Raw genomic sequence first — 26,394 nt, forward strand, 5'->3', positions numbered from 1 at the left:
AATTCACAATGAGAAACACAAACTAAAATGACAGTGAGAAAAGTTTTTCACTGATCTGACTAGAAGCTCAAAAAGTTTTGGTACTCATACTTTGTTAATGGACCATAAATTGGGGCATCTTCTTTGGTGGAAAATCGGCAATATTTATTTAAATTTAAAATCCACATTCCCTTTGATTAGCAATTCCACTTCTAAGAACTTATTCTTTGGGTATCTGTATATACAGGTATAAAATGACAACTGTGTAAGGATATTCATTCCAGCACAGTTTGTCATAGCAAAAGACTGCAAACACCATAAATGAGTTGGTTATAAAAACTACAGTCCATTTGAGTATATAATGGAGCCATTAGAGAGGATGAGATAGTTCTTCATGTAGTAATATGGAACAATACTCAAAACACACTATAAAGTTAAAAAAAAACCCAGCGTTTATAGTTTGCTACCACTGGTGCAAAAATAAAAAAGAATATTTACTTCCATATACGTAGAATATCTCTAGAAGGACATGTACAAAATTAGTGACACCGGTTGCTAACTCTAAAGAAGGGGCTGGAAGGGGAAGATTTACTTTTCATTCTCTCCCTTCCACTATTTTTTTATCTTCTAAAATGTGTACTGTCTAGCCAAAATGAAGAATGTATTCTCTTTACAATGCTAAATAAATAAATAGTAAATAAATAATAAATATCAGACAGCAAACTTAAATTTAATGTTCACCACCAGTTCTTTTACAAGTTTCCCCAGTTCCTAATTCACTCTTTCTTCCTTCTTCCCTCTGTCCCTTTCTCTTTCTCTCTTGCTCTTTCTTTCATCAATAGATTGGCTGGATTTTGCTACTGAGTAATTAAGAAGAAGCTTTTAAGAGAAGAAAAGGCTTGAAAATGTCAGCTGCCTTTATAAATTGAAGAGCACCTTAGCTGGGTCACAAATCCTTGGTTTACATTTTCTTTTCCTTAGAACTTTGTAAAGTTCTACTCTTTATCCCAGTCCTTGCTTTATTTTTCTGATATTATATCAAATCATTTGTTTGTTTTCTTACTCCTTCATTAGAATATAAGTTCCAGGAGGGCAGGAACTATCTTTTTCTTTGTATCACTGTATGATTTTCAGTGCTTAGAACAGTGCTTGGCACACAGTAGACAATCAGTAAACATTGTTGACTAAATGGTAGGCTCACTTGATTTGGCCCACCAAACAAAGAGTAAATCAAATCAAATAATGATCCAAACATTTATTTCCAAAAAAGTTTTCTTCAGGTATATCTTTAAATATCTTCTGTTCCATGTGTTTTGCTTTCTTCTTTAGGAATAATAGGTTGGAATATATATCTCCTCTGTCTTCCACATGTGTCATGTTCTCTATAATCATCTTTTGAAAATTTTCTTTTGCATTTAATTTTATTTCCCTAAGACTATCTACCATTGGAAACACCTAAATGGGTTGGTTTATTATATTAGTTCGTTGCTTATGGTATGATTTTAATCTATATTTATTTATTTAAAAATATACTTATTTGGCAGCACTGGGTCTTTGTGGTGGCATGCGGGATCTCACGTGGGATCTTCATTGCCGTGTGTGGGATCTTTTAGTGTGGTATGCAGGCTCTTAGTTGCGGCATGCAGGCTCTAGTTCCCTGACCAAGGATCAAACCTGGACACCCTGCATTGGGAATGCAAAGTCTTAGCCACTGGACCACCAGGGAAGTCCCTTAATCTATATTTAAATTTTTCTCTTTCGTTTCTTTCTTTACCTCTGCCCATTTGTTTTTTATATCCTTTTGTTGTCTGTTGCCCTAAAATATCATCTTTGAATGCTTGTAGTATCTCTTTGAGGATTTTTTTTTCTCCTTAATTTATAGCCCAAATTTATAATTTTTTTCTCTTTATGGCAGTGCTGTTTGTGTCCTGCTTTTTAAATCTTTGTCTACTTCAAAGTAATAAACATATTATCTGTGTTTCTGGTGTTCTGCTGTCTGTAGTCCATGTCTAGAACGTGTGATAGCTCTACACCAAAAGAGAATAAGGTAGAGTCCATTGCCTTGTTGCTTCTGTCACCATATTGTTGTGGCCTGTTACTCACAAGAAGAAAAAACTTACTTCTGGGTAGAAAAACTAGTCAGCTTCGGACCTACTTCTTCAGGAACACTCAAAGCCAGAAAATAACAGAATAAGAGTTCTGAGAAAAAGAAAATGTAAACCAAGAATCTGTGACTTAGCCAAGGTGCAATTATAAAGGCAGCTGACATTTTTAACCTTCACAAATTTAGGCAATACAATCCTGAGTTTTTCTTAAAACAAACAAAGAAACAAACAAAAAAGTGCTGAAAAACACATACGCAGAAAAGATTAAAGTAACCTGGACTATTCTGTGGCCAATAAAAGATACTTAGATTGTAAAAGACTCCCACATACTTCACTGATATTAATGGAACACACTGCCTATGTATATAAAGCCTACAATAAAATGTTACATGAAAAGAGATGCTCAAAAATGCTATGTGTTGTTTTTTTTTTGTGGTACGCGGGCCTCTCACTGGTGTGGCCTCTTTCGTTGCAGAGCACAGGCTCCGGACACGCAGACTCAGCGGCCATGGCTCACAGGCCCAGCTGCTCCATGGCATGTGGGATCTTCCCGGACCGGGGCACGAACCCATGTCCCCTGCATCGGCAGGCGGACTCTCAACCACTGTGCCACCAGGGAAGCCCAAAAATGCTATGTTTAAGTCAGATGAATGCAGTTAACATGTGTGATGCAATGCTACGAAAATGTCTGTTTTATATGTTTATCACATATCTTCATTGCCTGATGATTTGACAACACCCTAACTGAAATCCCAGAGTTGGTATTGGAACCACTGGCAGTCTCTGTCCTGAAAACACTGCATTAAAGTTCATGCAGATATCAGTCACAGGAACATCACAACGATGACCAAAGCAAGGAGAAATATTCTTTGTCACAAGGCAAAAAGAAGGGGGAGAAAAAAGAAAAGGGGAAAAGATGGGGGAAAAACTTTCTACGGGGAACATATAGCACATATCTTGCTACTTCTATGCCTAGCTACTATCTCTGGAAAAATGACAAGGCAGTATATTCTAATCCAGTTTGTCATGATGAGCTGCCATGGGAATGATTTACTATATTCCACTACAACATGACTTTAAATCCCCCTCCTCAAATATAAACTTGAAAAATTACCCGTAATAGTTCCACTGATGTTGGCCTTTCCTGAGGCATTTTCTGCAAGCAGTAATCAACAAATCTCCTAAAGGAGTCTGTCCTGTGTGTGCAAATACATTGAAAGAAAATAAAATCAGGGTCTGTAGAACATACTGATCACTTTAAATAATTTTCATCCAAGGGAAATTTTTATATTTTAGGAGATTTTTATTAAAATACTTTGGAATGTCAGGAGAACTGAACCATTTTCAAGTTTAAGGTATCTAAAATTAATTCTTTTGGATAATGAATGTGGACAGTTTCAAGTTAGTCAACATATAAGCAAGGTCAAATCGTTATATCATAGAATGAAAAATACTATATTTATATACAACGGTTTTATGTACATTTTTCTCTCCAAAGATAACAACTCTCATAAGTCTTAAGCCTATATTCTTCATGACCAATTGGTAACTCTTCCATTACCCACAACCTATAACCAGGTAGTAAAACTTGAAGCATAAGGGACAGAGAACCTAGGAATATGCTTTCTGGATGAAAACACTTTCTCTCTTGAAAATTCCATTTTGTCTACTCTTCTTTGACATCGCCCTTTTTCTATAACTCTGTGGCCCCAATAGTTAGCAAAATGTCATAATTTTCAGCAAGGAACAATATATCTTCTGAATAGATAGTATATGTTCTGTCTCAACAGATTTAAATACACATATAGTAAAGAAAAAAAAATGACAACTAGAAAAATAATGACATCAGAGTGGATACTTTATCCTTGCTAGGAAGTGATAAGACTGAGGTGATCAATACAAAACCATCATGACTTAAGAGACTAGACTGGTTAGGAAGGTAGCAGGGCATGTACCTAGTAGAATTTCAATTCCTACACACATTAAGAACACAGTAGAAGCCATAGTGAGGGTAGAAATATAATGTGTGTGTGTGTGTGTGTGTGTGTGTGTGTGTAGAAAGTTCAGGCTTATAAAGAATCAGTGTCAGTTATCACAACATACAATGAAGGAATGAAATGCTTTCTAGGTCAGATATTTAAAGTGTAACTTAATGAAAGTGCCAAATACATATGGTGATTTCTCTTAGAAATTTAAAGCAACAGCTCAGTCTTACCATTCCTTAGACTGTAATGTGGGGGAGTCGTTCTGGGCAATGTGATATAAGGCACTCATTGCATTCATGTTGAAAAGAGGGGGCTTCCGTTCCGCTGAAAGAAAAGAAACACGATAAAGCAGTTCTTGCAAGGCATCAGGCAGATGGAGAAATAAGGAACTATGAGCAAAGCTGTGCCACTAAATCAATAGCTCGTTATTATCCTCATGCCACATAATCCACTTATTTTAATCTCTAAGGTCGCTCAGGATAGCCATTTAGAAGAAGCTACTGGTCATCTTAAAGTACACTGGAAAAGCTCCTAACAGAACCCACTTCAAGAGAGTAAAAAAAAGTTTTCTTATTTTTCACATGTATCTTCAAAAGGCTGGACTTTGTTTTCCCACAATAGGTATGAACATCTTCGTGTGTGTGTGTTTTAGTTAAAATAAAAAATATGTATTCATTGAAAAAAATTCAGAAAGCAGAGAAGTAGAATGAAAAAAAGGGATAATGATGGAATGGAACATCTTAAACATCACTAACACAGTATGGGAGGTAAAGTAATTCAATTCAATAAACACCATTTGAAGGCACACCCAGGCTAATGAACTGGTACAAGTCAGGGTAGAGGGTAAAAAGGAGGTAGGAAAAGAAGGATAAATGTAAGCAAGGTCTTGTCCATCCCCTTCTAAGAAGAAACTCAGTGAATCAGATACTTCTTAGTAGAAGATTTACTCCATCCCAGCCCACCATGATCTCATGTTTGTAATTTCTATTGCTGTCTTTTAGTAGACTGCTCACTTGGCATGTGCTCTATTGCATTTATATAAACATACAAATCTTTTCTCTCAAAAGAAATCATAAGCTCTAAGAGCAAGACCTTATAACCCTAATACTCTTATTCTTTTATTTATTCTCTGGCATATGTAATAAGATATTATTCAAATATTAGGTGCTCCATTTGTTGACCAAAGAAATAAGGTTCTAGTTCTGAGTACAGTTAATTTTATGCTATTTATTAGTTATTATGTCACAGAAGATAAATCACTATCTCATTCTACTGTGTTTATCCTAATGGATTCTTTATATAGTACCACTTTAAAATTCATAATGTGATCTCAGGTTTCATCAGAGCACCTTGGTTTTTAAGTAAAGATTCTCCTCTTAACCACTTTTAAAAAGGTGAATTCAGGGCTTCCCTGGTGGCGCAGTGGTTGGGAGTCCGCCTGCCGATGCAGGGGACGCGGGTTCGTGCCCCCCGTCTGGGAGGATCCCGCATGCCCCGGAGCGGCTGGCCCCGTGGGCCATGGCCGCTGGGCCTTCGCGTCCAGAGCCTGCGCTCCGCGACGGGAGGGGCCGCAGCGGTGGGGAGGGCCCGCATACCGCAAAAAAAAAAAAAAAAAAAAAAAGGTGAATTCAGTTTATTCTATGCAATTCTAAGAAACATAACAAGAACTAAGGGCAGGGAACAAAAAGTAACAGGGAAGACATTTTTTACTCATAGAAGGAAGAACTTGTGAAAAGCCAGAGTGCTAAAGCAAAGAAAAACCAACCCCCCCCCCAAAACCCACAATGAATAATGTTGATAGCAGTGAACTTTAAGCTATTAGCAGAGTTCCAGCAGAAGGCAACTATACTTATTTATCAGTGATACTCTGGAGGGGCCCCTCATAGTCTTGACTAAATGATCTCTGATACTTTTGAAATGTGACAGTCTCTGATTCCACAAATATTGTTTATTAACTTCTCAACAGGATACTTTACACTCACCAAATGGATACCACTATTATAGGGACATGAACTGTTAACAAGTGGAAATTTGAAAGCTGCAGTGTGGACAAAGGGATTTTATACCTGTTTCAAATGTATAAGATGAAAAAAAAAGGCTCAGGTTTATTTTATTTATCAGGAGGTAGATTCTAGAAAGTTTCTAGAGCATGGCCTTCTGACAACTTCAAATATTGGAACCATGTGGAAGTAGGAACTCATCATGTTACCATCAATGGATTCCCATGATTTTTAGGACAAAGTCTAGAGCTTTAAACATAGTCTCCTGGTCTTTCCTAACATGACCCTGGCTACCTCCAGCACTTCATTTTGAGAATCAATGTTTCCCCCCTCTTCTCATGCATCTGTTGCTTCACTGAAAGAACCAAGCTCAGGTTGGTTCACATGTTGCTTCCTCTGTCTGGACTCCCCTCTCACTTTTGTTGCCTAAACTTTACCTGGTTAATTCTTCCCAATCCTTCAGTTTCACCTTAAATATAGTTGCATTTCTGCATTAATTTAATAAATATTTATTCAAGGCTTATTATATGCTTACAATCATTTCCTCAGGGAAGCCTTCTCTGACCTCTCAAGAATAGGTATCCCATTAGATTCTGTCATTGCAAATTATATTTTAACTTTCTACCACCTATCACAACCATAACTAATTATTTACGTAATTCTTTACTTAATGTATGTTCTGTTTACTAAACTTCATGAGGAACAATGTCTATTATGCTCATCTTTGCATTCCCACTGCTGAGCACAACACCTGGTATATATTTTGGGTGGCCCCAAAATACCTATTAGATAAGTAAATGAAGGTAAGGCAAATTAAGGCAAAGAAGAAAATCTGTCAACAAACAAAGAATCTTTGTGCAGCAAGAAGTCACAAAAATGACTGAGGAGTGACTAAGTCTTGGGGCTTACATCAAGATACTATGTGATGGCTTCACTCACTATTAGAAGGATAGGAACCCTCCCACTCATTGGCAAAAGGTATACAATTCGAGCTGCTTAGAAGAACACGAAATTGCACAGGAGAAAGAGTAGGGAAGGGGAGCTAAAGAAAGAAGAAAATAGAAATTTAGAAAGGGGAGGATGAAGGAACAAAAACAACAAAACCCAATTCAACAGTAATAAGAAAGGCAGTAGCGGATTTGGAGCAGGAATGTGAGGTCTGTGAGTGGCAGATAGCCTGTTGTGAACAAGACAGGAAGACAGCCAGCCACACTATGGGTGGAATAGCTCTAGTAGAGAATCACATGAAAAAAGGCATTCCAAATATAGTACACAGCTCTACGGTCTGAGAAGCATTAGCTAAATATCAGTTTCAGGTGGCCTCACCTATGTTCAAGTCCTTTGCTAGATGTACTACATAAATCTTCTGAGCCATAGTGACAGGGTTCATTGCTAAGTCAGCATACTATGGAGCAAGGGCTGGGAAACTATGGCCTGTGGGTCAGATTCACCTAGAAGCCTGTTTTTGTAAAGTTTTATTGGAACACAGCCATGTCCATTCATTAATGTGTTGTCTATGGCTGCTTTCATGCTACAACAGCAGGGTTGAGTAGTCATGACAGATTATATGACTTAAAAGGACTAAAGCACTTATTATCTGGTCCTTAGCTGAAAGCTTGTCAGCCTTTACTGTAGAATATAATAGTCTGCATAGAAGCTTCTAGATAAGCAACAGAACAGGAACCGGAAGTGCTTTGAAGCTACCTTGTGATATGTAAGCCATTTTACCTCCAAAGAAAGGAAAAAGGTGAAAGCATAAAAAAGCTGAATTAATTAAATTAAAAGAAAAAAACAGTGATTTATTTAATTTAAAGATAATGATCAAGTTTTTTCTGAATGCTCCATGTATGTTTTATGAGATCAAGGTTCAGAGAAACCTTTGGACACTGCTCTGCTTGGCAAAGCTCATGCTAAATTAGAGCACCTAGACTGAGCTTTATTTTAATAAAGAAGATCAGAGAGTACCCCATCTTTGGATAAACACTTCATGAAAAGGCAGATTTCTTATGAACAAATATGGTTGACAACCGTAATAATTAATGATAATAATAATTGCTACCACTTATTGAGTTCCTATTACATGTCAGGCATTCACTTTAGGTATGTTACATATGGTATGTTATTCGTAATTCTCAAAACAGCTTGTCAAGATAAGCACTATTACTTCAATTTCCCAACAGAAGGAACTGGGGTAAGCTAGTCTAAATAATGAAACCAAGCCACACAGTAAGTGGCTAAATTGGGATTTCAACCCAGTCCTGTAAGACTCCAAGACTTGTCTTTTCACTAGACCTCAGTGCCTCTTCAATTATTCTGTGCATTTTATAATAGATAGTACTGGTATTTCAATATGAAAAAAAAAAAGGAAGAAGAAGCTTTATAAGACTAAATATACCCCTGTCGCCTCAACAGCCATCACTACATTCATTTATTAACACAAACAGTGAGTGGCAATAATAATGTGGAAGAAGAAAATTCCAGGCAGAGGAACTATGAAACAACATTTATGTTTTTTTCTTTTTTTCCCTTGGAGAATGCATTTCTGAACACAGTCAATTCCCTGTCAATGCTGATGAACCATTTGCCAGCTCCTACCATGGTCTGTGCTGGTGAACTAAGGGTCTATAGCTTAAACAGAAGAGTGTCAAATTAACTCCTCTTGAAATAATCTCAAAAAATAAAATATCTGGTGACTGGACAATTTCAATGTCCAAGAAGCTTCCAAGGATGCATGAATTTACCTAGGTTTTTCAGCGGAAGATCAATTTATCAAAAGATAATTTGTAAAGCAGGTTTAACCGCTTAGGGACCTTGGAGTTTGATCCAGGAAAGAGAGTGAGTGCCAGCAGCATTATCATCTTCCTGCTTTCTAATGACACCTCAGTGATTCAGTGTACAGATTAGGGGCTTTTAAAAAACATACACTGTTATAACATATATATGGAATCTAAAAAAAAAAAAAAAAAGGTTCTGAAGAACCTAGGGGCAGGACTGGAATAGAGATGCAGACGGAGAGAATGGACTTGAGGACACGGGGAGGGGGAAGGGTAAGCTGGGATGAAGTGAGAGAGTGGCATGGACATATATACACTATCAAATGTAAAATAGATAGCTAGTGGGAAGCAGCCGCAGAGCACAGGGAGATCAGCTCGGTGCTTTGTGACACCTAGAGGGGTGGGATAGGGAGGGTGGGAGGGAGGGAGACGCAAGAGGGAAGAGATATGGGAACATATGTATATGTATAATTGAGTCACTTTATTATAAAGCAGAAACTAACACACCATTGTAAAGCAATTATACTCCAATAAAGATGTTTAAAATATATATATACACTGTCATAGAAGAGATATCACAAGGAAAGGGGACAACACATTATTCAGGCACTATCCACAACTTTCATTGTAATTTCAACATTAAAAGTAAAATTTAAAGTATACTGTCTGTACCTGGAATTTCATTAAACCTGAAACATACAGAAAACTTAGAAAAATCATTGCTTAGGTTTATATATGCAGCAGTTTAATCATCTTTCATGTAAAAAAAAAATACCCTTCTTTTATGTGTTCATTAACAAGATTAATGCCAAGGAAATAGAGATGTATAGTAAAGCTGTCAAAGAGGTACTTGTATGGTTTATTACATTTCCAGTATAATAAAGTTTGAATAATTGCCGAGAATTTAAATGTCCTTGGTAACAATTTTATTTTATGAATATTAACTGAGCATGTACTACCATCTTTCTCTGAATCTAAGATGTCATTGACAACAAGATGCATCGCAATTTAAGATGTACCACTATTTTATGTATAACTCAGAACAAAATGCTGCCAATTATGATCATAAAATGCTGTTGCCTGTAAAATACCTCCCAGTTTAAAGAGATGTTAAAATGTAAATTAAAAATTTGATGATATGATATATACTAGGATTGTGCTGATGATGCCTAACATTTACTGAACACATACTATACACCAGATGTAATAATAAGCACTTTATGTCCACATTTTCATTTAATCCAGACAATCCCCATATGGTAGGGGATCTTATTATGCAAATTTCATAGACAGTTAAAATAACTTGACCAAAGTCATACAACTAAAAAATGGCAGAGCTGGAATTAGTACTCAAGTTTATCTGACTATAGTCTGTGCTCTTAGGCATAACTTAATACTATCATCTATCAATTTGAAGGACTAGCTGTTGTGGAGGATAAGACAATTTGGGAGAAGGCTACTCTGTTCTTTGATTCAGTAAATCATTTTATAAAAGGCAATCAAAGTTAGGCTGATATAGAGAGCATTTTGTTATATATATTTCAATTCCTTTTTATAAAATGATAAAATCAGAAATTAAGCACATTTCCTCTCCTGTCTCAAGAGAGGAAATACTAAGGTACCTCCTGGGATCTGCACCTATTTTACCAATGTCGACTGCTGTTTGAAACTCCAGTCATTACTACATCTACATAGTACAAAAACTGATGTGATGACAATGCTGAATCATCATAAAAGGGCGTGTGTTGTTTGCTCTATTTAATTAGGTTGGGAAGGGCAGAATCCACGTTATATTTTAGAAAAATTTCGGTAAAAAATCTTTCTGAGACAATGGGTGGGCACTAATTAGTTGTAAGGTTCAACTCCAGGGACATCCCTTTAAAGTGTTGTAACTGAGGAGTTGCTATTACAGTTGCAGTAAAATTTTGGTTCACTTTAGAATATAAATGACAAAAATAGGAATAATCCTACATATGAATGCAGTCAGCTGTTTTGAGCATTGATATATGCCAAGCACTATGTTAAACACTTTACATATGTTATCTCATTGAAGTCTGACAATACCTATGCAATATGTATTGTTATTTTCATTTAGATGAGAAAACTGAGGCTTAGGGAAGTTTAGAAAATTGTCCAAGGTCTCATCGTCAGAATCAACACGTTATACAACCCCAGAAGGTGTCATTCACATCCTAGACTATGAGAATGCCTGCTGGTGTTATATGCAGCCACACATAACTGTCCTGCCAGCTAAGTGCTGGTAAAGCCAAGATTCAAATCCAGGGTGTCTAATTGCTAACTCCATGCTACACAGAGAATAGTTTCTTTTTTTTTTTCAAACCAAAGGAATGTACATTTATTTCTAATTTTAAAAAAGTTAATTTGATATTTGAAATACATAAAAATTTGCATAGTATTATAACAGACACCTACTGCTTAGATTTAACATTATTTTGTCATATTTGTTTCAGATATTTTCTTCTAAAAAAAAGTGAGATATAACTATTCCTCTTCTGCCCTCCAGAGTTTACTATTCTGAGATGGTATCTCTTACATCTATGTTATGTTTTATTAATATATATATGCTCATAAATAATATATAAAATTGTTTATAAAGCTTTCATAATTGGCATCGTACTGTACCTAAACTTCAGTGACTTTGTTCATTAACTATTCAATGTTATGATTTGAGATTTATCCATGATGATACATGTAGATCCAGCTCATCATAAGAATTTGGTTGTTTCCACCATTTCTTGCTTCTACAAACAAGGTTGCAGCCTCACACATGTTCCAGTGTACGTGCATAAAATTTCTAAAGTGTATACTTAGAAGTGAAATGTTGAGTCACTGACACTCCTCCTCATCATCCTTACCAGATGCTGCCAACTTGCCCTTCAAAGTGGTTATACCAGTTGACATCCCTATTACCAGATGCTGCCAACTTGCCCTCCAAAATGTTTATACCAATTTACATTCTTATCAATAGTGTATGAGAGTTCCTGTTTCTTTAGCAGCTTCTCCAAATTTATTAACTTTCGACTTAAAAAAAAATTTACCAGTCTGATGTGAAATAGTTTTAACTTGCATTTCCCTGATTACTAATGATGCAGAGTATCTTCTGATGCTTGTTGTCCATTTAGGTCTTCTTTTCAATGTTAATCGCTTGATCATATTCATGCCCATTTTTGTACTGGCTATTTATCTTTTTCTTTTTGGTAAAGAAATTGTGAGAGTTCTTTATAAATTCTGGGCCAATACTCTGTTGGGTAGATATGTTTCAACTACTTTCTATCAGTCTACGCTTACCTTTTAATTTTTGTGTTTTATATAGCTTTATATTTTAAAGTACTAATAGTTATCATATTTGTCATTATTTTTTAAATATTGTTTAGAAAAATTCTTCCCTATACCCATAAAGGTATACTCCTAGAATAATATAATATTAATTATACTTACATAGTGCTCATTACATGCCAGGCCAGGTTTTAAGTACTTTATATTCATTAATTCTTTAATCTTCATTATAATAGCACTTACTTCATGGGATTGTTATCTCTATATTATAGGTAAAGAAACTGAGGCATAAAGGATCTTTTCCTAAAAGTTTTAAAGTTTTACTTTTGAGTATTTAACTAAAATCTGGAATTTATTTTTGTGTATGGCATTTGCTAGAAATTTAATTTTGGCTTTTATCATATAATTAACAAATTGTCTCATATTATTAATCAAAGAGGCCATCCTTTCACCGCTCATCTTTAATGTCTTCTTTGTCTTATACCAAAATCTGACTTATAGATGAGTCTGTTTCTAGGCATTCTAGTCTGTTCTATTGACCATACTGATTTAATTATTATGGTTTGGACTGTGGTATAGTGACTCTTCTGTCCAAATTCTGTTTCTTCAGAATTGTCTTGACTGGTTTTGGCTCTATGAATTTTAGGGCTACCTTTGTCAAATTCTACAAAATATTTCTGGAAGTTTGTCACGAATCCTTTTAAAAGTATGCGAATATTTCTGCGGAGTGCCCCCCGAAATCAGTGTTAATAAGATGAATTTGTTCCGTATGAAACAGAGAATAACACAATATCAGAAACTAAAAAAGAAATCTACCACCTCAATATCCATTAATAGAGGACCAGTCAAATAAACCATGGTATATCCATATAATGGAATAACATAGTGCCAGTAAAAAATGAAAAAGTGTCTAAGTTACTAATATAAAACAGTGATCCAAGATGGTATTAAGTGAAAAATCAAAGTATAGAACCAATTGTATATGTTAATTTAGGAGTAAAAGGGAATATAGTAAGCATATATACATATTTCTAGAGTCGTCCCTCAGTAACTGTTGGGGACTGGTTCCAGGACTGCCCCAGCCTGCCCCAGAATACAATATTTGTGGATGCTTAAGTCCCTTATATAAAATGCCATAGTTTTTGCATATAACTTAATCATATCCTCCCATATAATCACCTCTAGATTACTTATAATACCTGATACAATGTAAATGTCATGTAAATAGTTGTAAATACAATGTAAATAGCTGCCCAAAGAATGGCAAATGCAAGTTTTGCTTTGCGGAACTTTCCAGAATTTTTTTTTTACCAAATATTTTTGATGTGCAGTTGGTTGAATCCATGGATATGGAAGGCACGGATATGGAAGGTTATATATTATAAATACACACACACACACACACAATAAATAAATACATATATACATATATACACATATATAATATATATAAAAATATACATATTTGTAAAGAAACTCTGGAAGGATATACAAGAAATTAATAACAGAGGTTCCCTGTGTGTGTTCACAGGGGTGGGGAAGGAATTGTATGAATAGGGCCAGGGGTAGAAGAAGTCCTTTCACTGCCTATCTTTTTATATTTTTTGATTTACAAAACACATGAATGTTACTTATTTTAAAAAATTAAGTAAATATTCTGTTTCCTCCTTGAATTTTTGTTTTCTTTACTAACATCTCTTTAGTTTAAAAAAAAAAAGACGAATTGTGTATCTTTATCATATGTTTCTTTGTTGGAAGAGGTCAATGAAGCAACTGGAAATGCAATACAAACATATCCCAAGCCATCTCTGTAGGCCAAACATTTTAGGGAAAGAGAAAACTATACTCTGAGAATCAAACTGAACTTAGAAATCCTTAGGACAAATTTGGATAACAATATAGAAGAAATTAAACAAAAAAACCCTATATTAAACAACATAGAAGAAATTAAACAAATTTTAAAGCTCGACAAAGAAATTTTTAAAATGGATTGTTAAAAAACTAGACATATTTATATAAATTTTAAATAAAAAATCTAAATAAAGGCACTGTTGTGCTGGAGCCAGCTCACACTGGCTTTCGAAGGTTAGCTGTGCATACCTTTCTCCAACTCCACACTTAGTGATTCAAACTGATAACGTGAAATTGGCTATGGTAGGGATACTTACACCACAGAATTTGGCAAATGCTACAAAATGCTTCCCCTCGCCCCCCAGGGGGGTCATTGGTTAAAATTACCAGTATACCAATGGATAATGGTAACTTTAAGTTATACTAAAGTTCAAAATATGCAACCAGAGGATTGAGATTCTGTGGTATGTTAGACAATTTTAGATAATTGCAACAATATTTGGAGGACAACTTTAAAGCTGGGGGTATCCCCTAATATGAAGTTTTCTCTGGGGTTGCTCTCTATATAGGTTAGTTTTTATTCATTTTATTTTTGGCTCTGTTGGGTCTTCGTTGCTGCGCGAGCTTAGAGCCGCGAGCAGGGCTACTCTTCATTGCGGTGCGTGGGCTTCTCACTGCGGTGGCGTCTCTTTGTTGCGGAGCACGGGCTTCAGTAGCTGTGGCTCGCGGGCTCTAACACCGCAGGCTCAGTAGTTGTGGTGCATGGGCTTAGTTGCTCCGTGGCATGTGGGATCTTCCCAGACCAGAGCTCGAATCCGTGTCCCCTGAATTGGCAGGTGGATTCTTAACCACTGAGCCATCAGTGGTGACAAGTCCCATGTCAGTGACAAGTCCCATGTCAGTTTTTAGAGTCCAATCTTTAATAAGCCTACTATTACTTTTGCTATTACTTTTTAGAGTCCAATCTTTGATAAGCCTGCTATTACTTTTCCAGATTTCCCTTATACAAATAGGAATGTAAATTAAGTAATGAATATTACTATGAAGGACATATATCATCACTCATGCTATGGAGAATGGATATTTTTCAAATATTAATTCTAACTATTGTATATTCTTACATTTGTTAGCTGCCATATCTGCTCAAAACTCTTTTTCTTAATATAGCAGAGAAAAGCAATCTTATGATGTTATACCAAAGCATAGAAAAAAATATAGTAAATTCACATTGCCTAGCACATATATAGCAGTAACTCATTAAATAATCACTGGATAAGTGAATTAACAATCATAATACGGAGTGATTCTCAAAAGTACAATGAAAACAACTCTTTACTCACCCATTTCAATACAAGTGATCCCAAGTGACCAAATATCAACTTTCCCATCATACTGTCCTTCATCCATAGCTAAGATCACCTCTGGAGCCATCCTGCCAAACATAATGTACAAAACTCAAGTTGCAAATTAAAAAAATTCACCTGATAAAGTGATTCAATAAAATAGCTGTTTGGGGCATATTCTAAGTTTTATCTGATAAAGTTATAATTTTCTTACACAAATAATTTGAAAAAACACTATTCAAAATATAAACAATACACTCAGTGATTTACATGAAACAATATATTTCACCAGATCATGGTTCCACCATTTACTATCCTTTGGTCTTGGCTAAGTTACTTAACCTTTCTGTGTATCAGTTTCCTCATCCATAATATGGAGAGAATTTTATTAGCTACCTCAGAGAGATTGGTAAAGGATTAATATGTATGAAACATTTAAATAAACTACTTTAAACAACATGAAGAATACTTTATGCAATTACATAAAGCAATACAATCAGATATTTCAAAGATGTTACAAGTTAAAAAACAAATAAACTGGCTATAATAATGGATATTATTTTGTTTGTCCGTAATGGATTTTCATTAGGAGGGTAAGGGCCATATAGTTTAATATGCTTTGTTCTCTATTAGTATATGTAAGTAGTTGCTTAATAGATACTATTTGATGACAGTGGAAAAATATTCAAATAGTAGCTGATTTTTTTTAGTAGGCAAGTAATTTTCCAGAGGTATAATTCATTCTCCAAGGTACAGTGAAATTCCAATGTATCTATGAAAGGAAGGAAAGGAGTCTTGAATAGAATGGGGTGAAACTTTAAGTCAGAATGACAAGTGAGGTAAAGTATCAGAGAATTCAACAGAAACAAGAATCTGGATTTCTTTCATTGAAAGGTAAAATTTATGCTCATTGGCTACAGAAGGTTAAAGAAACTACCTTGTTCTCACCTAGAGACTCTGCCTGAAGAGAAAAGTTCAAAAGAAACTTCAAATGAAGTCTAAAACCTGAGCTTGGTCAGTGAGTTGATAATCCTACTCAGTTTACACACAGTGACATCAACCTTATTTGAACAATTTAAAGTCACTGGAAATTTTATACTAAGTTTGAGGGTTTCTTTTTTGCTAGTGAGTTTTCTGTCCTTCCTAATGAAATCTCATTTGAGACACACGGTGAGACACTGTCAAAAACAAACAAACAAAACCAGTGCTATGAGTCCATCTTGTTTATATACACATATTTTAAAACTATGTCAGGTTTTTTAATTCCACATACCAGTAAGGTGTGCCCACGAAGGAGTTGGCAGGAGAAGCCATTGAGGCAGATCCAAAATCAGCTAGTTTCACCTGACCTGGCTCTGTTAGAAGAATATTTCCTGCTTTAATATCCCTATAGGAAAAAATAAGAGGGTTAGAAAATTACTTTTCAATTTTGATTATGGAATAGGTCAGAGCATGCAATTAATAAGACAAAAAGTTTATTAAAAAAAAAACCTTGCTCAGATAGCCAGAAGGGGATTTAGTGATTACTGCATGTTGTAAGGGGGCCCAGATTCCTTGGTGTACTTACTGGTAGGTCATAGTAATTACTAAAAGGTAGAGCTTTCTTTAGAGGGAGGGAATGCAATGAGAAAAAAGGCAGACATGGCCGACAAGGAAACCTACTCAGTTGCTACACTTACAAAATCATATTAGTTGCTGAATCCAGTCACCAACAGTATTGCTTGTACTGGGGAAAATTGGCACCATCTGTAACTGCCTTTTTTTTTTCTCTTCCAAATTTCATGACATTTTTGGAGTCAGTCTAAACAAACCTTCAGTGACTCTGTATCGACTACCTACCAATAAACCTCAACTACACACATACCTTTTCTTTCTTGCCTGTGACCCTTTCTCTCTGCCTTTAATTGTAACTGCAACTCTAAGGCATTTGAGAGTACATGTTATAGAGAAGGTGTTATTTTAAAAATAACACTGTACAGTAAAAAGAAGACCCTGAAAGATCAAAACAAACAAGGATTAGGGGTTAGGAAATTGCATTTCTATTGTATTATTACAAAGAATCTCAAGTGGTTACTACTAAAACTACTAGATATTTTATGCAGCAAAAAGTTTAAAAAACATGATTTAAAAAAATTTAATCTGCAGTATGAAAATTTGGAATGAGAAGATGTGGACGTACTCCTTATTCTCTTTAAAAAAGTCATGAGGTGTAATGAGTACTAGGAACTAAGAATTGTACGTTGATGGGCAATGGAAAGATAAAGCAGAGGGAATGAGGAAAACATGTTAAGTTGAAAATGAAAGGTTCAAATGCTCTCAAAATAACTTTTCCAAAAATCTTCCCTTGAAAATTCAGTTTCTTTCCTCATGAAGACATTAGGCATTGGAAGAGAGAACTAAAAAAAGCATTATTTATTTCTCGTACAACAGAAAATATCTTTTCACTAACCCTGGCTTGCCTTTTAAATCAAAACAATAAGAATCTGAGTTTATTTTTAAATAAAGAGCATTCTTTAAAAGCTTTTTGGCTTTTCAACTCTTTTTACCTATTAAAAAAGATAAAGTGTAGTATAGAATAAAACATTAAATTAATGTGAAAATTGAGGTAATAAAGGCACAGAAACCTGAACTGACCTTTAAAACAGGAGCAGGCAAAACTGTCATAAACAAGTTGGCATTCAGTAATGACATCTTAATACCAAAGATAGATAGATATACACTTTAAAGTTTATACATATATATACTTTAAAATTGTCAAATCCATAAATTACAGTTAAATTAATTTTATCAATATTTATTAGACATGGTTACGTTCATTCTTCATCCTTATGAATAAGCCAAATTCATGGCAGGAATTTTGGTCTGCCTATCTTGAGGGAGTTCTGCTTTGTGGTATGTACCAGTAACTGTGATGGTTACTCTAGGACGATTAAAACAGAAGCAAAAGGGGAACCTATGACTTAATAGTTTCATTTCTTCCTAGTAAATGTAAAATTTTTTTTCTTCTGTTTTTGAGCCATCTCAGGTCCTTTATGCCTACCTCATATTCCACTACTTGGTCACCATTCATTAAAGTAACAGTACTAGAAGTTCTTTACTGAGAGAAGGAAAAATTGGTAACAACATCTTTGTTAAGAAGTTAGTGATGGGAAGTAGGTTGGAAAGAGGAGAGTGGGGCTGTGATAAAGAAAATGTAATTTAGAGGGAAGCCTTGGATTAGGAGTTAGAAAATCTGAGTTTCAATCTTTATTACATAAATGCTAGGAAACTATGGGCAAGTTATTTAAATCTTTTTAAGTCTCAGTTTCTTCATCTACCAAAATGAAGACAATAATACCTTCCTAAATATCTATATGGACTAAAGAAATGCAAAAAATGTAAAATTGATAAAACAGCATATATTTACATGAGATTGATTTGTTATTTGCAACAGGAAAGGGAGAAGAACTCAGCTAGGAAATAAATATATGCAAGGAAGGCTAATTTTCTTTCCTTTTTTTCTTGACAGTATCAAAAGGTTGCTGGGCTCTTCTTCAAATTTCCCTGCAACACTATGCCTGGAGAATAGTTACCTACAGAACAGAGATGATATAAGTCTTTGTGGTTATATGCGAGAGACCAAGAGATAGGAACTAAATCCGGGCAACTTTACTCTTTACATCCAGAAGCAGCAGCAATCTATTTGCTTCCCATAAATTCTTAGGCACCCTAAAAATTGGAGCATGCACTAATTTTCAAGGTTCCTTGAACAGACTGTCCTGTAACTGAAATGAAAATGTAACTGGCCTCTAATCTTACCTATGAATCAATGCATGAGAATGTAGGTAGGCTAGCCCCTGCAAGGCACCGTGAGTAATGGCAGCGATCTCCACTTCCTGAAGTGGTTTTTTATGAACTGAGAAAAAAAAAAAAAAAAGCCAGGAATAGATGATCAGTTTCATTCCTATTTTTATTATATTATACAGCTATAGCAGGCTGAATTATATACTTTTTCTTAAATGACAATTTGGGAACACGTTCACCTAAATACATAGGATATATATTTTCTATAGAATAACAATAAATAACCAGATAACAGGAAACTGAAGCATAAAAACAAACAAACCCCTTCAAAATAAAATAAAACAAAGCCTGATAATCACTGCAACAATTGTTAATTTACTTGTCAGTTGCAAGTCAAAGCCACACTGATTCCAACTGGTCAGGCCCAAATCTACAAGGCCCTCTGACATTTTAAGTGCCTAGAGTGTTTTAGGTTGCATTATTCTCCTCTGCCGCAAGCATGTATAAGTACCCCTTCTAACTACAGGTTTTCATTATTTGTGAAAGCAGCTAATAAGCAATTTCTATTCAGAGATCATGGATAATATAAGAAAGTTTTTTTTTAATGTAAATTTTAACTCAGTCTCCGATTATAACAGCGTCTGCAGAGGAGAACTGGGTCAGTCAAGAGATGTGAAAGGGTTAAATATCAATATAATTTGGATACCGATACCATCTACCTCTGTTTCATACATACACATGAATTTGATGTTTTTAGCTACACATACTACATCACACAACCCAAACATTTTAATAGTACCTGCCCTGGATGGGCCATGAATTAAAACAGCAGGAGGGCTGCTAATCATTACTCAGATATTTTCAGTGACACGGCAGAGACAGAGTCTGCATGGCTTATCCACATAACCCTTAAGTCTAAGTCATTAACCATTTAGTTTGCCCAAGGTGTGCTTTAATACAGGAGTAGACAACATTCTGGTCAAGGTAAAAAAGAAGGGGATAGTGCTTTTATCCTTACCTTCTAACAAATCAGAGGCTGAGCCTAAGCAATATTCCATCACCAACTGTAACAGATTGAAATAATAACCAGAATAATATAGGTTAATAAGAAACTGCTAAAACCAACCAACTAACCAAGGAACTAAGAATACTAGGAGAATAAATATTCTGATTCATCTGAACCTGTTATTGTTATTTCCTATTTGAAATCGGAATTTCTGTTTTTGTTATTTCCTATTTGAAACTGGAATTGGTCTAAGACAATATGGGGATTATATTTAAGGATTTAAGGTGCCTAGGTTGGAGTATAAATTAAATTTTGTAACTTGGAAAGTGGCAACCAAATAAACGAGCCAGTAAAATCTATACTAGAAATTATTAGTTAAATAATACAAACAAGTAAGCAGTAAATTCCCTACTTTCACATTTTAAAAAGTTCTGGGACTTCCCTGGTGGTCCAGTGGTGAAGAATCCACCTACCAATGCAGGGAACATGGGTTTGATCCCTGGTCGGGGAACTAAGATCCCACATGCTGCAGGGCAACTAAGCTCTTGCGCACCTCAACTAGAGCCCTTGAGCCCTGGAGCCCACGTGAGAAAACTACAGAGAGAAAACCCGCACGCCACAACTAGAGAGAAGCCCACGCGCTGCAATGAAAGATCCTGCATGCCTCAGTGAAGATCCCGTGTGCCACAACTAAGACCCAATGCAGCCAAAATATAAAATAAAATAAAATAAAATTGAAAAGTTCTAAACAAGAAAACACTGGTTAGAACTCAATCTAAAGATGTATCCTGGGGCTTCCCTGGTGGCGCAGTGGTTGAGAGTCCGCCTGCCCATGCAGGGGACACGGGTTCGTGCCCCGGTCCGGGAAGATCCCACATGCCGCAGAGCGGCTGGGCCCATGAGTCATGGCCACTGAGCCTGCGCGTCCAGAGCCTGTGCTCCGCAGCGGGAGAGGCCGCAACGGTGAGAGGCCCGCGTACCGCGCAAAAAAAAAAAAAAAAAAGTATCCTGCTATGTATTATTACATTAGCTTGAATTCCTGAGAGATGGAATATTTCAATTTATATCTTAAAATATTTCTAGAACAATACTATTACATTAATATTGATATTTATTGGCTCTGCAATGTTGGGAGGCTTGTGAAAAGCAAAAATGAGAAAACTCTTTCTTTACTCTCATCTTAGATATTTTAGGCATTCCAGATTACTACTGATTTATAGCCAAGGTCAGAAGTGGAGTGCTCAGTGACCAATCTCCACACATATACACACAAGCACACACACACCTACAAATTATTATTTTGTTATTCTAAATAAACACAACATGCTTATTATGAAATACAAATTTCCTATAATCACATAGACACAACTACTATTAACATATTGGTTCCTTCATTAAAAAAAATTAATGTGAAAACATTTATGTATTATGTACCCTGCATTACTGGAATATTTTAGAAGGATATGAGATATAATATTATATATTATTATATGTCATATATTATTATAATATATAATTGTACATAACATAACATACACATCTTATATTCTTCTGAATTTATTCCAGTAGCAAGGTACACAATATATCATATATCATACATATATATTATTATATATAATAAAGACATACATCTACTTTATTAAATTTATTATATATTTATAGATGTAATTAAATATACATAATGTATAAAAATTATTCCATTTCTGGAATAATCTAAAACAATATGAGAAACTTTAAAGCTTAGAAACTTTATTATAGTTTTCTGCTTTATATTAAAAGTAAGCAGATTCAGGGCTTCCCTGGTGGCGCAGTGGTTAAGAATCCGCCTGCCAATGCAGGAGACCTGGTCTGGGAAGATCCCACATGCCACACAGCAACTAAGCCTGTGCGCCACAACTACTGAGCCTGCTCTCTAGAGCCCGCGCGCCACAACTACTGAAGTTCGCGCGCCTAGAGTCCATGCTCTGCAACAAGAGAAGCCACGGCAATGAGAAGCCTGTGCACCGCAACAAAGAGTAGCCCCCGCTCGCCGCAACTAGAGAACAGCCCATGCGCAGCAACGAAGACCCAATGCAGCCAAAAATAAATAAATTTATTATTTAAAAAAAGTAAGCAGATTCAGAAACATTAATTTTACTTCTTATTGTGAAATGAAAGCGTCCACATAAGTGAATATTATAATGAACATTAGCCTTTTAGGTGCACTATTTTTCTTTTTTCTTCAGCTTTATTAAGGTATAACTGACAAACAATATTTTTAATCAGTTTTGATGGAAACATTTCTCAACTGTATTACTCAGTTTTCTAATTTCTTTTATTTTAATTTTTATAATTAAAATTTTTTTTATTTGTTTATTTATTCTTTTGACTGCGCTGTACAGCTTGCAAGATCTTAGTTCCCTGACCAGGGATGGAACCTGGGCCCTCAGCAGTGAAAGCACGGAGTACTAACCACTGGACCGGCAGGGAATTCCCTCTGATTTCTTAAATTATGTAAATTAATACAAACATATAATTTCCTTAAACTGAGTATAAGGAAAATGAACATAGAACTTTAGAACCGACTAGAGTATGTTTATAGTTATGGGTCTATTTTTAAAATTACATGTTAACTCTGTATTTCTGTCCCAAACATTCTTTTCCCAATTATTCCATAACACAAGGGCACCTGAGCTGTGGCTGGCCGTTTGCCCTTGACAATTATCAGCTCTAGTTGCTCTGCTTTTAAATTGTTAGGTCTGCTTTCTAACTTCCCCAACTTCTTCCTTCAGGTCAAATTAGTTATGGCTATTTGTATGCATGTCTCCAGCAGCTTTAGTTCTGTGAGTTCCTTCTAATTAGCCTATCAAATCCTTATAGACAAACACTAGGTAACCAAACTTATTAGCATTCTATGTAATCTAAGAGTAAACAGGCTTCAAATAAGAGCTCGGAGGATTTTCTGAAGTTTTGAAACACATGATATCTAGCACTTGATTTTGTAACATTTATTCTGCCTGCTCAAAATCCCTTTCTTGACTCCTTCAAGACAGCTGAGATTGCCAGAGAACTGATTTCCATAGAATGAGATACTCCTCTTATTAATTTCTTCTGCTCAGTACAGAAGCAATGGCTCTAGATATCTTAAGAATTCCTTGAGCAGAAAGGTTTATGTTTAACCTTTGATATTCTATCTGGGAACAAAAATTCCATTCCCTAATTGGAGATCATGTACAGGAAAGGACTTGTATATTGGTAAGTATTCAATAAATGATAGTGATATTGAATACTTTAAATTGGAATGTGCAATCCCATAAAGTACAAGGTATAGCATTTACTTGTTCTAGACAATGTCTAATGTGCTAACCTAAAATCATAAACAAAATCATGTAAAATAAAAATATAGTAAGAAGATAGACTAATCATAATCCAGGCTCTGTTTGGTAAAAAACTTAGACAGTGATGGTAGTATCAAGCATAATTCCAAATTTGGGGGGAATTGGAGTAGGGGATGAGAAATGACAAAGATAAAAATTCTAGGATGAGAATAAAAGGCACTGCTTTTTACTTTTGCAAATAAATCATTATAAAATGATGTTAACTTTTCACTCTCTCCTTGTTGAGTGTTTAAGAATAAAATTTCCTGTAGACTAGATGTCATGCTTGAACTTACAGAATGTATACCATAATGGCACACTCTGAAATAACAAATGGTAAATACTGACAAACAAAAATCACATGGGACAGAAATGGGCTGATAATTTTACAGACCAAAGAGATAATAGAAAAAAAGGAAAAGAAAAAAATTTTAATAGGAAAAAATAAAAAGACAACAGAGGTCCTCTTACTTACCCAAGCGGTGTGCTCTTTCAAGTAACAACCTTTGTATTCAATAGTATTAGGATGCTTCAATTGTCGTAAAAATTTGACCTCCTTAAGAATATCTTGCCATTTCTATTTAAGTCAGAAAGAAAATATCATAATTTTTGAACAGAAAACAGTATTTTATTTTCAAGTATACATATAAAATAGTCTTTTCATTATTTTAAATGGACAAAGAGAATGTTTAATTCATAAAGAAGCAATTTAAACTTGCGTTATTTCTTGTTTTATTACCTATAAATTAAATCAATCACCAAATATATTATAATAAATCCATTACACTAATCCATGTTCTATTCCACAAAATAGTTGACTGAGGTAGAATATTAGGAACGTTTATTATATGCTCCACAAGAAGGGACAAAAAGAACTGTGATAAAGAAATGCTTAAAGAACTTTGTTTCTACTGTGAATTTCATATTAACCTGCTTATCTCAGTTTAGGTACACAATGTCTTTAACATACCTCATGTGCCTGCTTCCCACTGTAGGACATTTTCTTAACTGCCACAACCTCATTGGTGTGAGCATTTGTGGCCTGTGTTAAGAGAGTAGGGAAAAAAGGTTAAAAAGAATGAACGATGTTTCAGCCAGTTTAACTTAAATATTTGACTTGACTTTTATAACATTTCACCCTTCATTCTCACAGTCTAAAGATGCTGCAACTTTTGATAGGCTAGACAGACATTTCCACCCCACTTCAAGGTACAACTTCTCTTTATCCCTTTCCATATACATTCAAAGGCTATAATGTAAAAAGGGATTAAGGTTTAACAAAAGATATCCAATCAAAGAAGTCATATTTCCAAAATATCCATACTGGCTTCACCATGTAGAATGTCTACCAATGCAGAACCAGTTAAATAAATATGACACAGTCATGTAATGAAACAAACATTAAGAGAATGAGGTAATCAATATGTATATATGGTAATAGTAAAAAATATCATGACAAAAAAAACCTGTACAATATGATCTTCTTTTTCCAAAACAGTAATAATGATTATATGTGTAGAAAAAATTATGAAAGAATTTATACGAGAAAATATATCAGTGGTAATCCCTGGATTATCAGATATATTATTATGTCTGAAAGAACTTTCCATGATGATGGAAATGTTCTATATCTACATCGTATATAGTAGCACGTCAAATGTGGCTAGTGTGACGAAGGAAGTGGATTTTAAATTTAATTAACTTAAAATTTAAATAGTGGCTACTGTATTAAACAGTGCAGCAAAGGATAACATTAATCTTAAGAGGGACTTCCACTTTCAAAGGTACTTATATTTTACGGTAAGAATGTATCACATAAATACATACACACATTTATGTGTATATATTCATCTATAAAGGTTGCCTTGTCTCATAATTATCTCTATATATCTTCTCCATACTCAAAATATAACAGTTCATTGAAAGCACGCCTGAAAATCATAAATACCTCAGATGTAATAATCTTTTCCTCCAAATTTACTTAAGAAATTTAAAAATATTTCTAAAAATTTTCAGAAAAATAAGTATAAGACATTAAACATTATCTAATCTTAGCCTTCTTTAATAACAGGGCTCTGTACCAGTGTCATACCCCTGATGTAAGTAAGCTACTTCGGTTCTATGATATTACTATTGTGGAATAATAAAGCAATAGCAGTGTTTCTGAAGTAAAACTGGAATTCACTCTCTGGTAAAATAAGGTCACCAATTTTAATAGAAAAATGTCTAATCAGTTTCTAAAATACAATTAAAGAAGCTCCTCAGAGCAATGTCTTCTTTCTAATTAAAAAAAATTTAATTCCAACAATAAACAATAATGTTGATGTAAAAAGAATTCAACCTCAGAGTCTTAATTAATGCCAAAATGCAGAGAAAATGGACACATACTAAAAACATTTTTTGTACAAGCACTAAGGTAAAACTACATACTACAAAAGCAAGGTATCCACTAAGTTACAGTTTTCAAGTCGGCAGGACTCTGTAAAGGCATTTTTTAGGTATTTTATTCATTTAGAAGGTACAGACTGACTTTTTTTAAAAACAAAGATCTCTCACATTTTGCTGGCTTTTAAAATGTAACACTAAGGGACTTCCCTGGTGGTGCAGTGGTTAAGAATCCGCCTGCCAATGTAGGGGACAAAGGTTCGGTCCCTGGTCCAGGAAGATCTCACATGCCTCGGAGCAACTAAGCCCGTGAGCCACAACTACTGAGTTCACATGGCACAACTATGGAAGACCGTGTGCCTAGAGCCCGTGCTCCGCAACTAGAGAAGCCACTGCAATGAGGAGTGTGCGCACTGCCACGAAGAGTAGCCCCTGCTCGCCACAACTAGAGAAAGCCTGAGCACAGCAACAAAGACCCAATGAGACAAAAAATAAATAAATAAAATAAAAATGTAACACTAAGACTGTAC

General features: G+C 35.0%; 1 protein-coding gene across 2 annotated transcripts in view; it reads right to left on the reverse strand.

Annotated features, from left to right (window-relative positions):
* The window catches only part of TAOK3 (TAO kinase 3), a 187,376-nt gene that overhangs the window by 50,507 nt on the left and 110,475 nt on the right, over positions 1-26,394 (reverse strand). For both annotated transcript variants that reach the window (XM_030860399.2, XM_030860400.2), the window contains 8 exons: positions 24,450-24,521; positions 23,955-24,056; positions 20,136-20,181; positions 19,133-19,229; positions 16,608-16,721; positions 15,332-15,423; positions 4,300-4,393; positions 3,199-3,280 (listed from right to left, as the gene is read on the reverse strand). In XM_030860399.2, the coding sequence (XP_030716259.1) occupies positions 3,199-3,280; positions 4,300-4,393; positions 15,332-15,423; positions 16,608-16,721; positions 19,133-19,229; positions 20,136-20,181; positions 23,955-24,056; positions 24,450-24,521 (699 nt within the window). The remainder of the gene's footprint in view (positions 1-3,198; positions 3,281-4,299; positions 4,394-15,331; positions 15,424-16,607; positions 16,722-19,132; positions 19,230-20,135; positions 20,182-23,954; positions 24,057-24,449; positions 24,522-26,394) is intronic.

This window comes from Globicephala melas, chromosome 13 (assembly GCF_963455315.2).
Source record: "Globicephala melas chromosome 13, mGloMel1.2, whole genome shotgun sequence".
Taxonomy (NCBI): Eukaryota; Metazoa; Chordata; class Mammalia; order Artiodactyla; family Delphinidae; genus Globicephala; species Globicephala melas.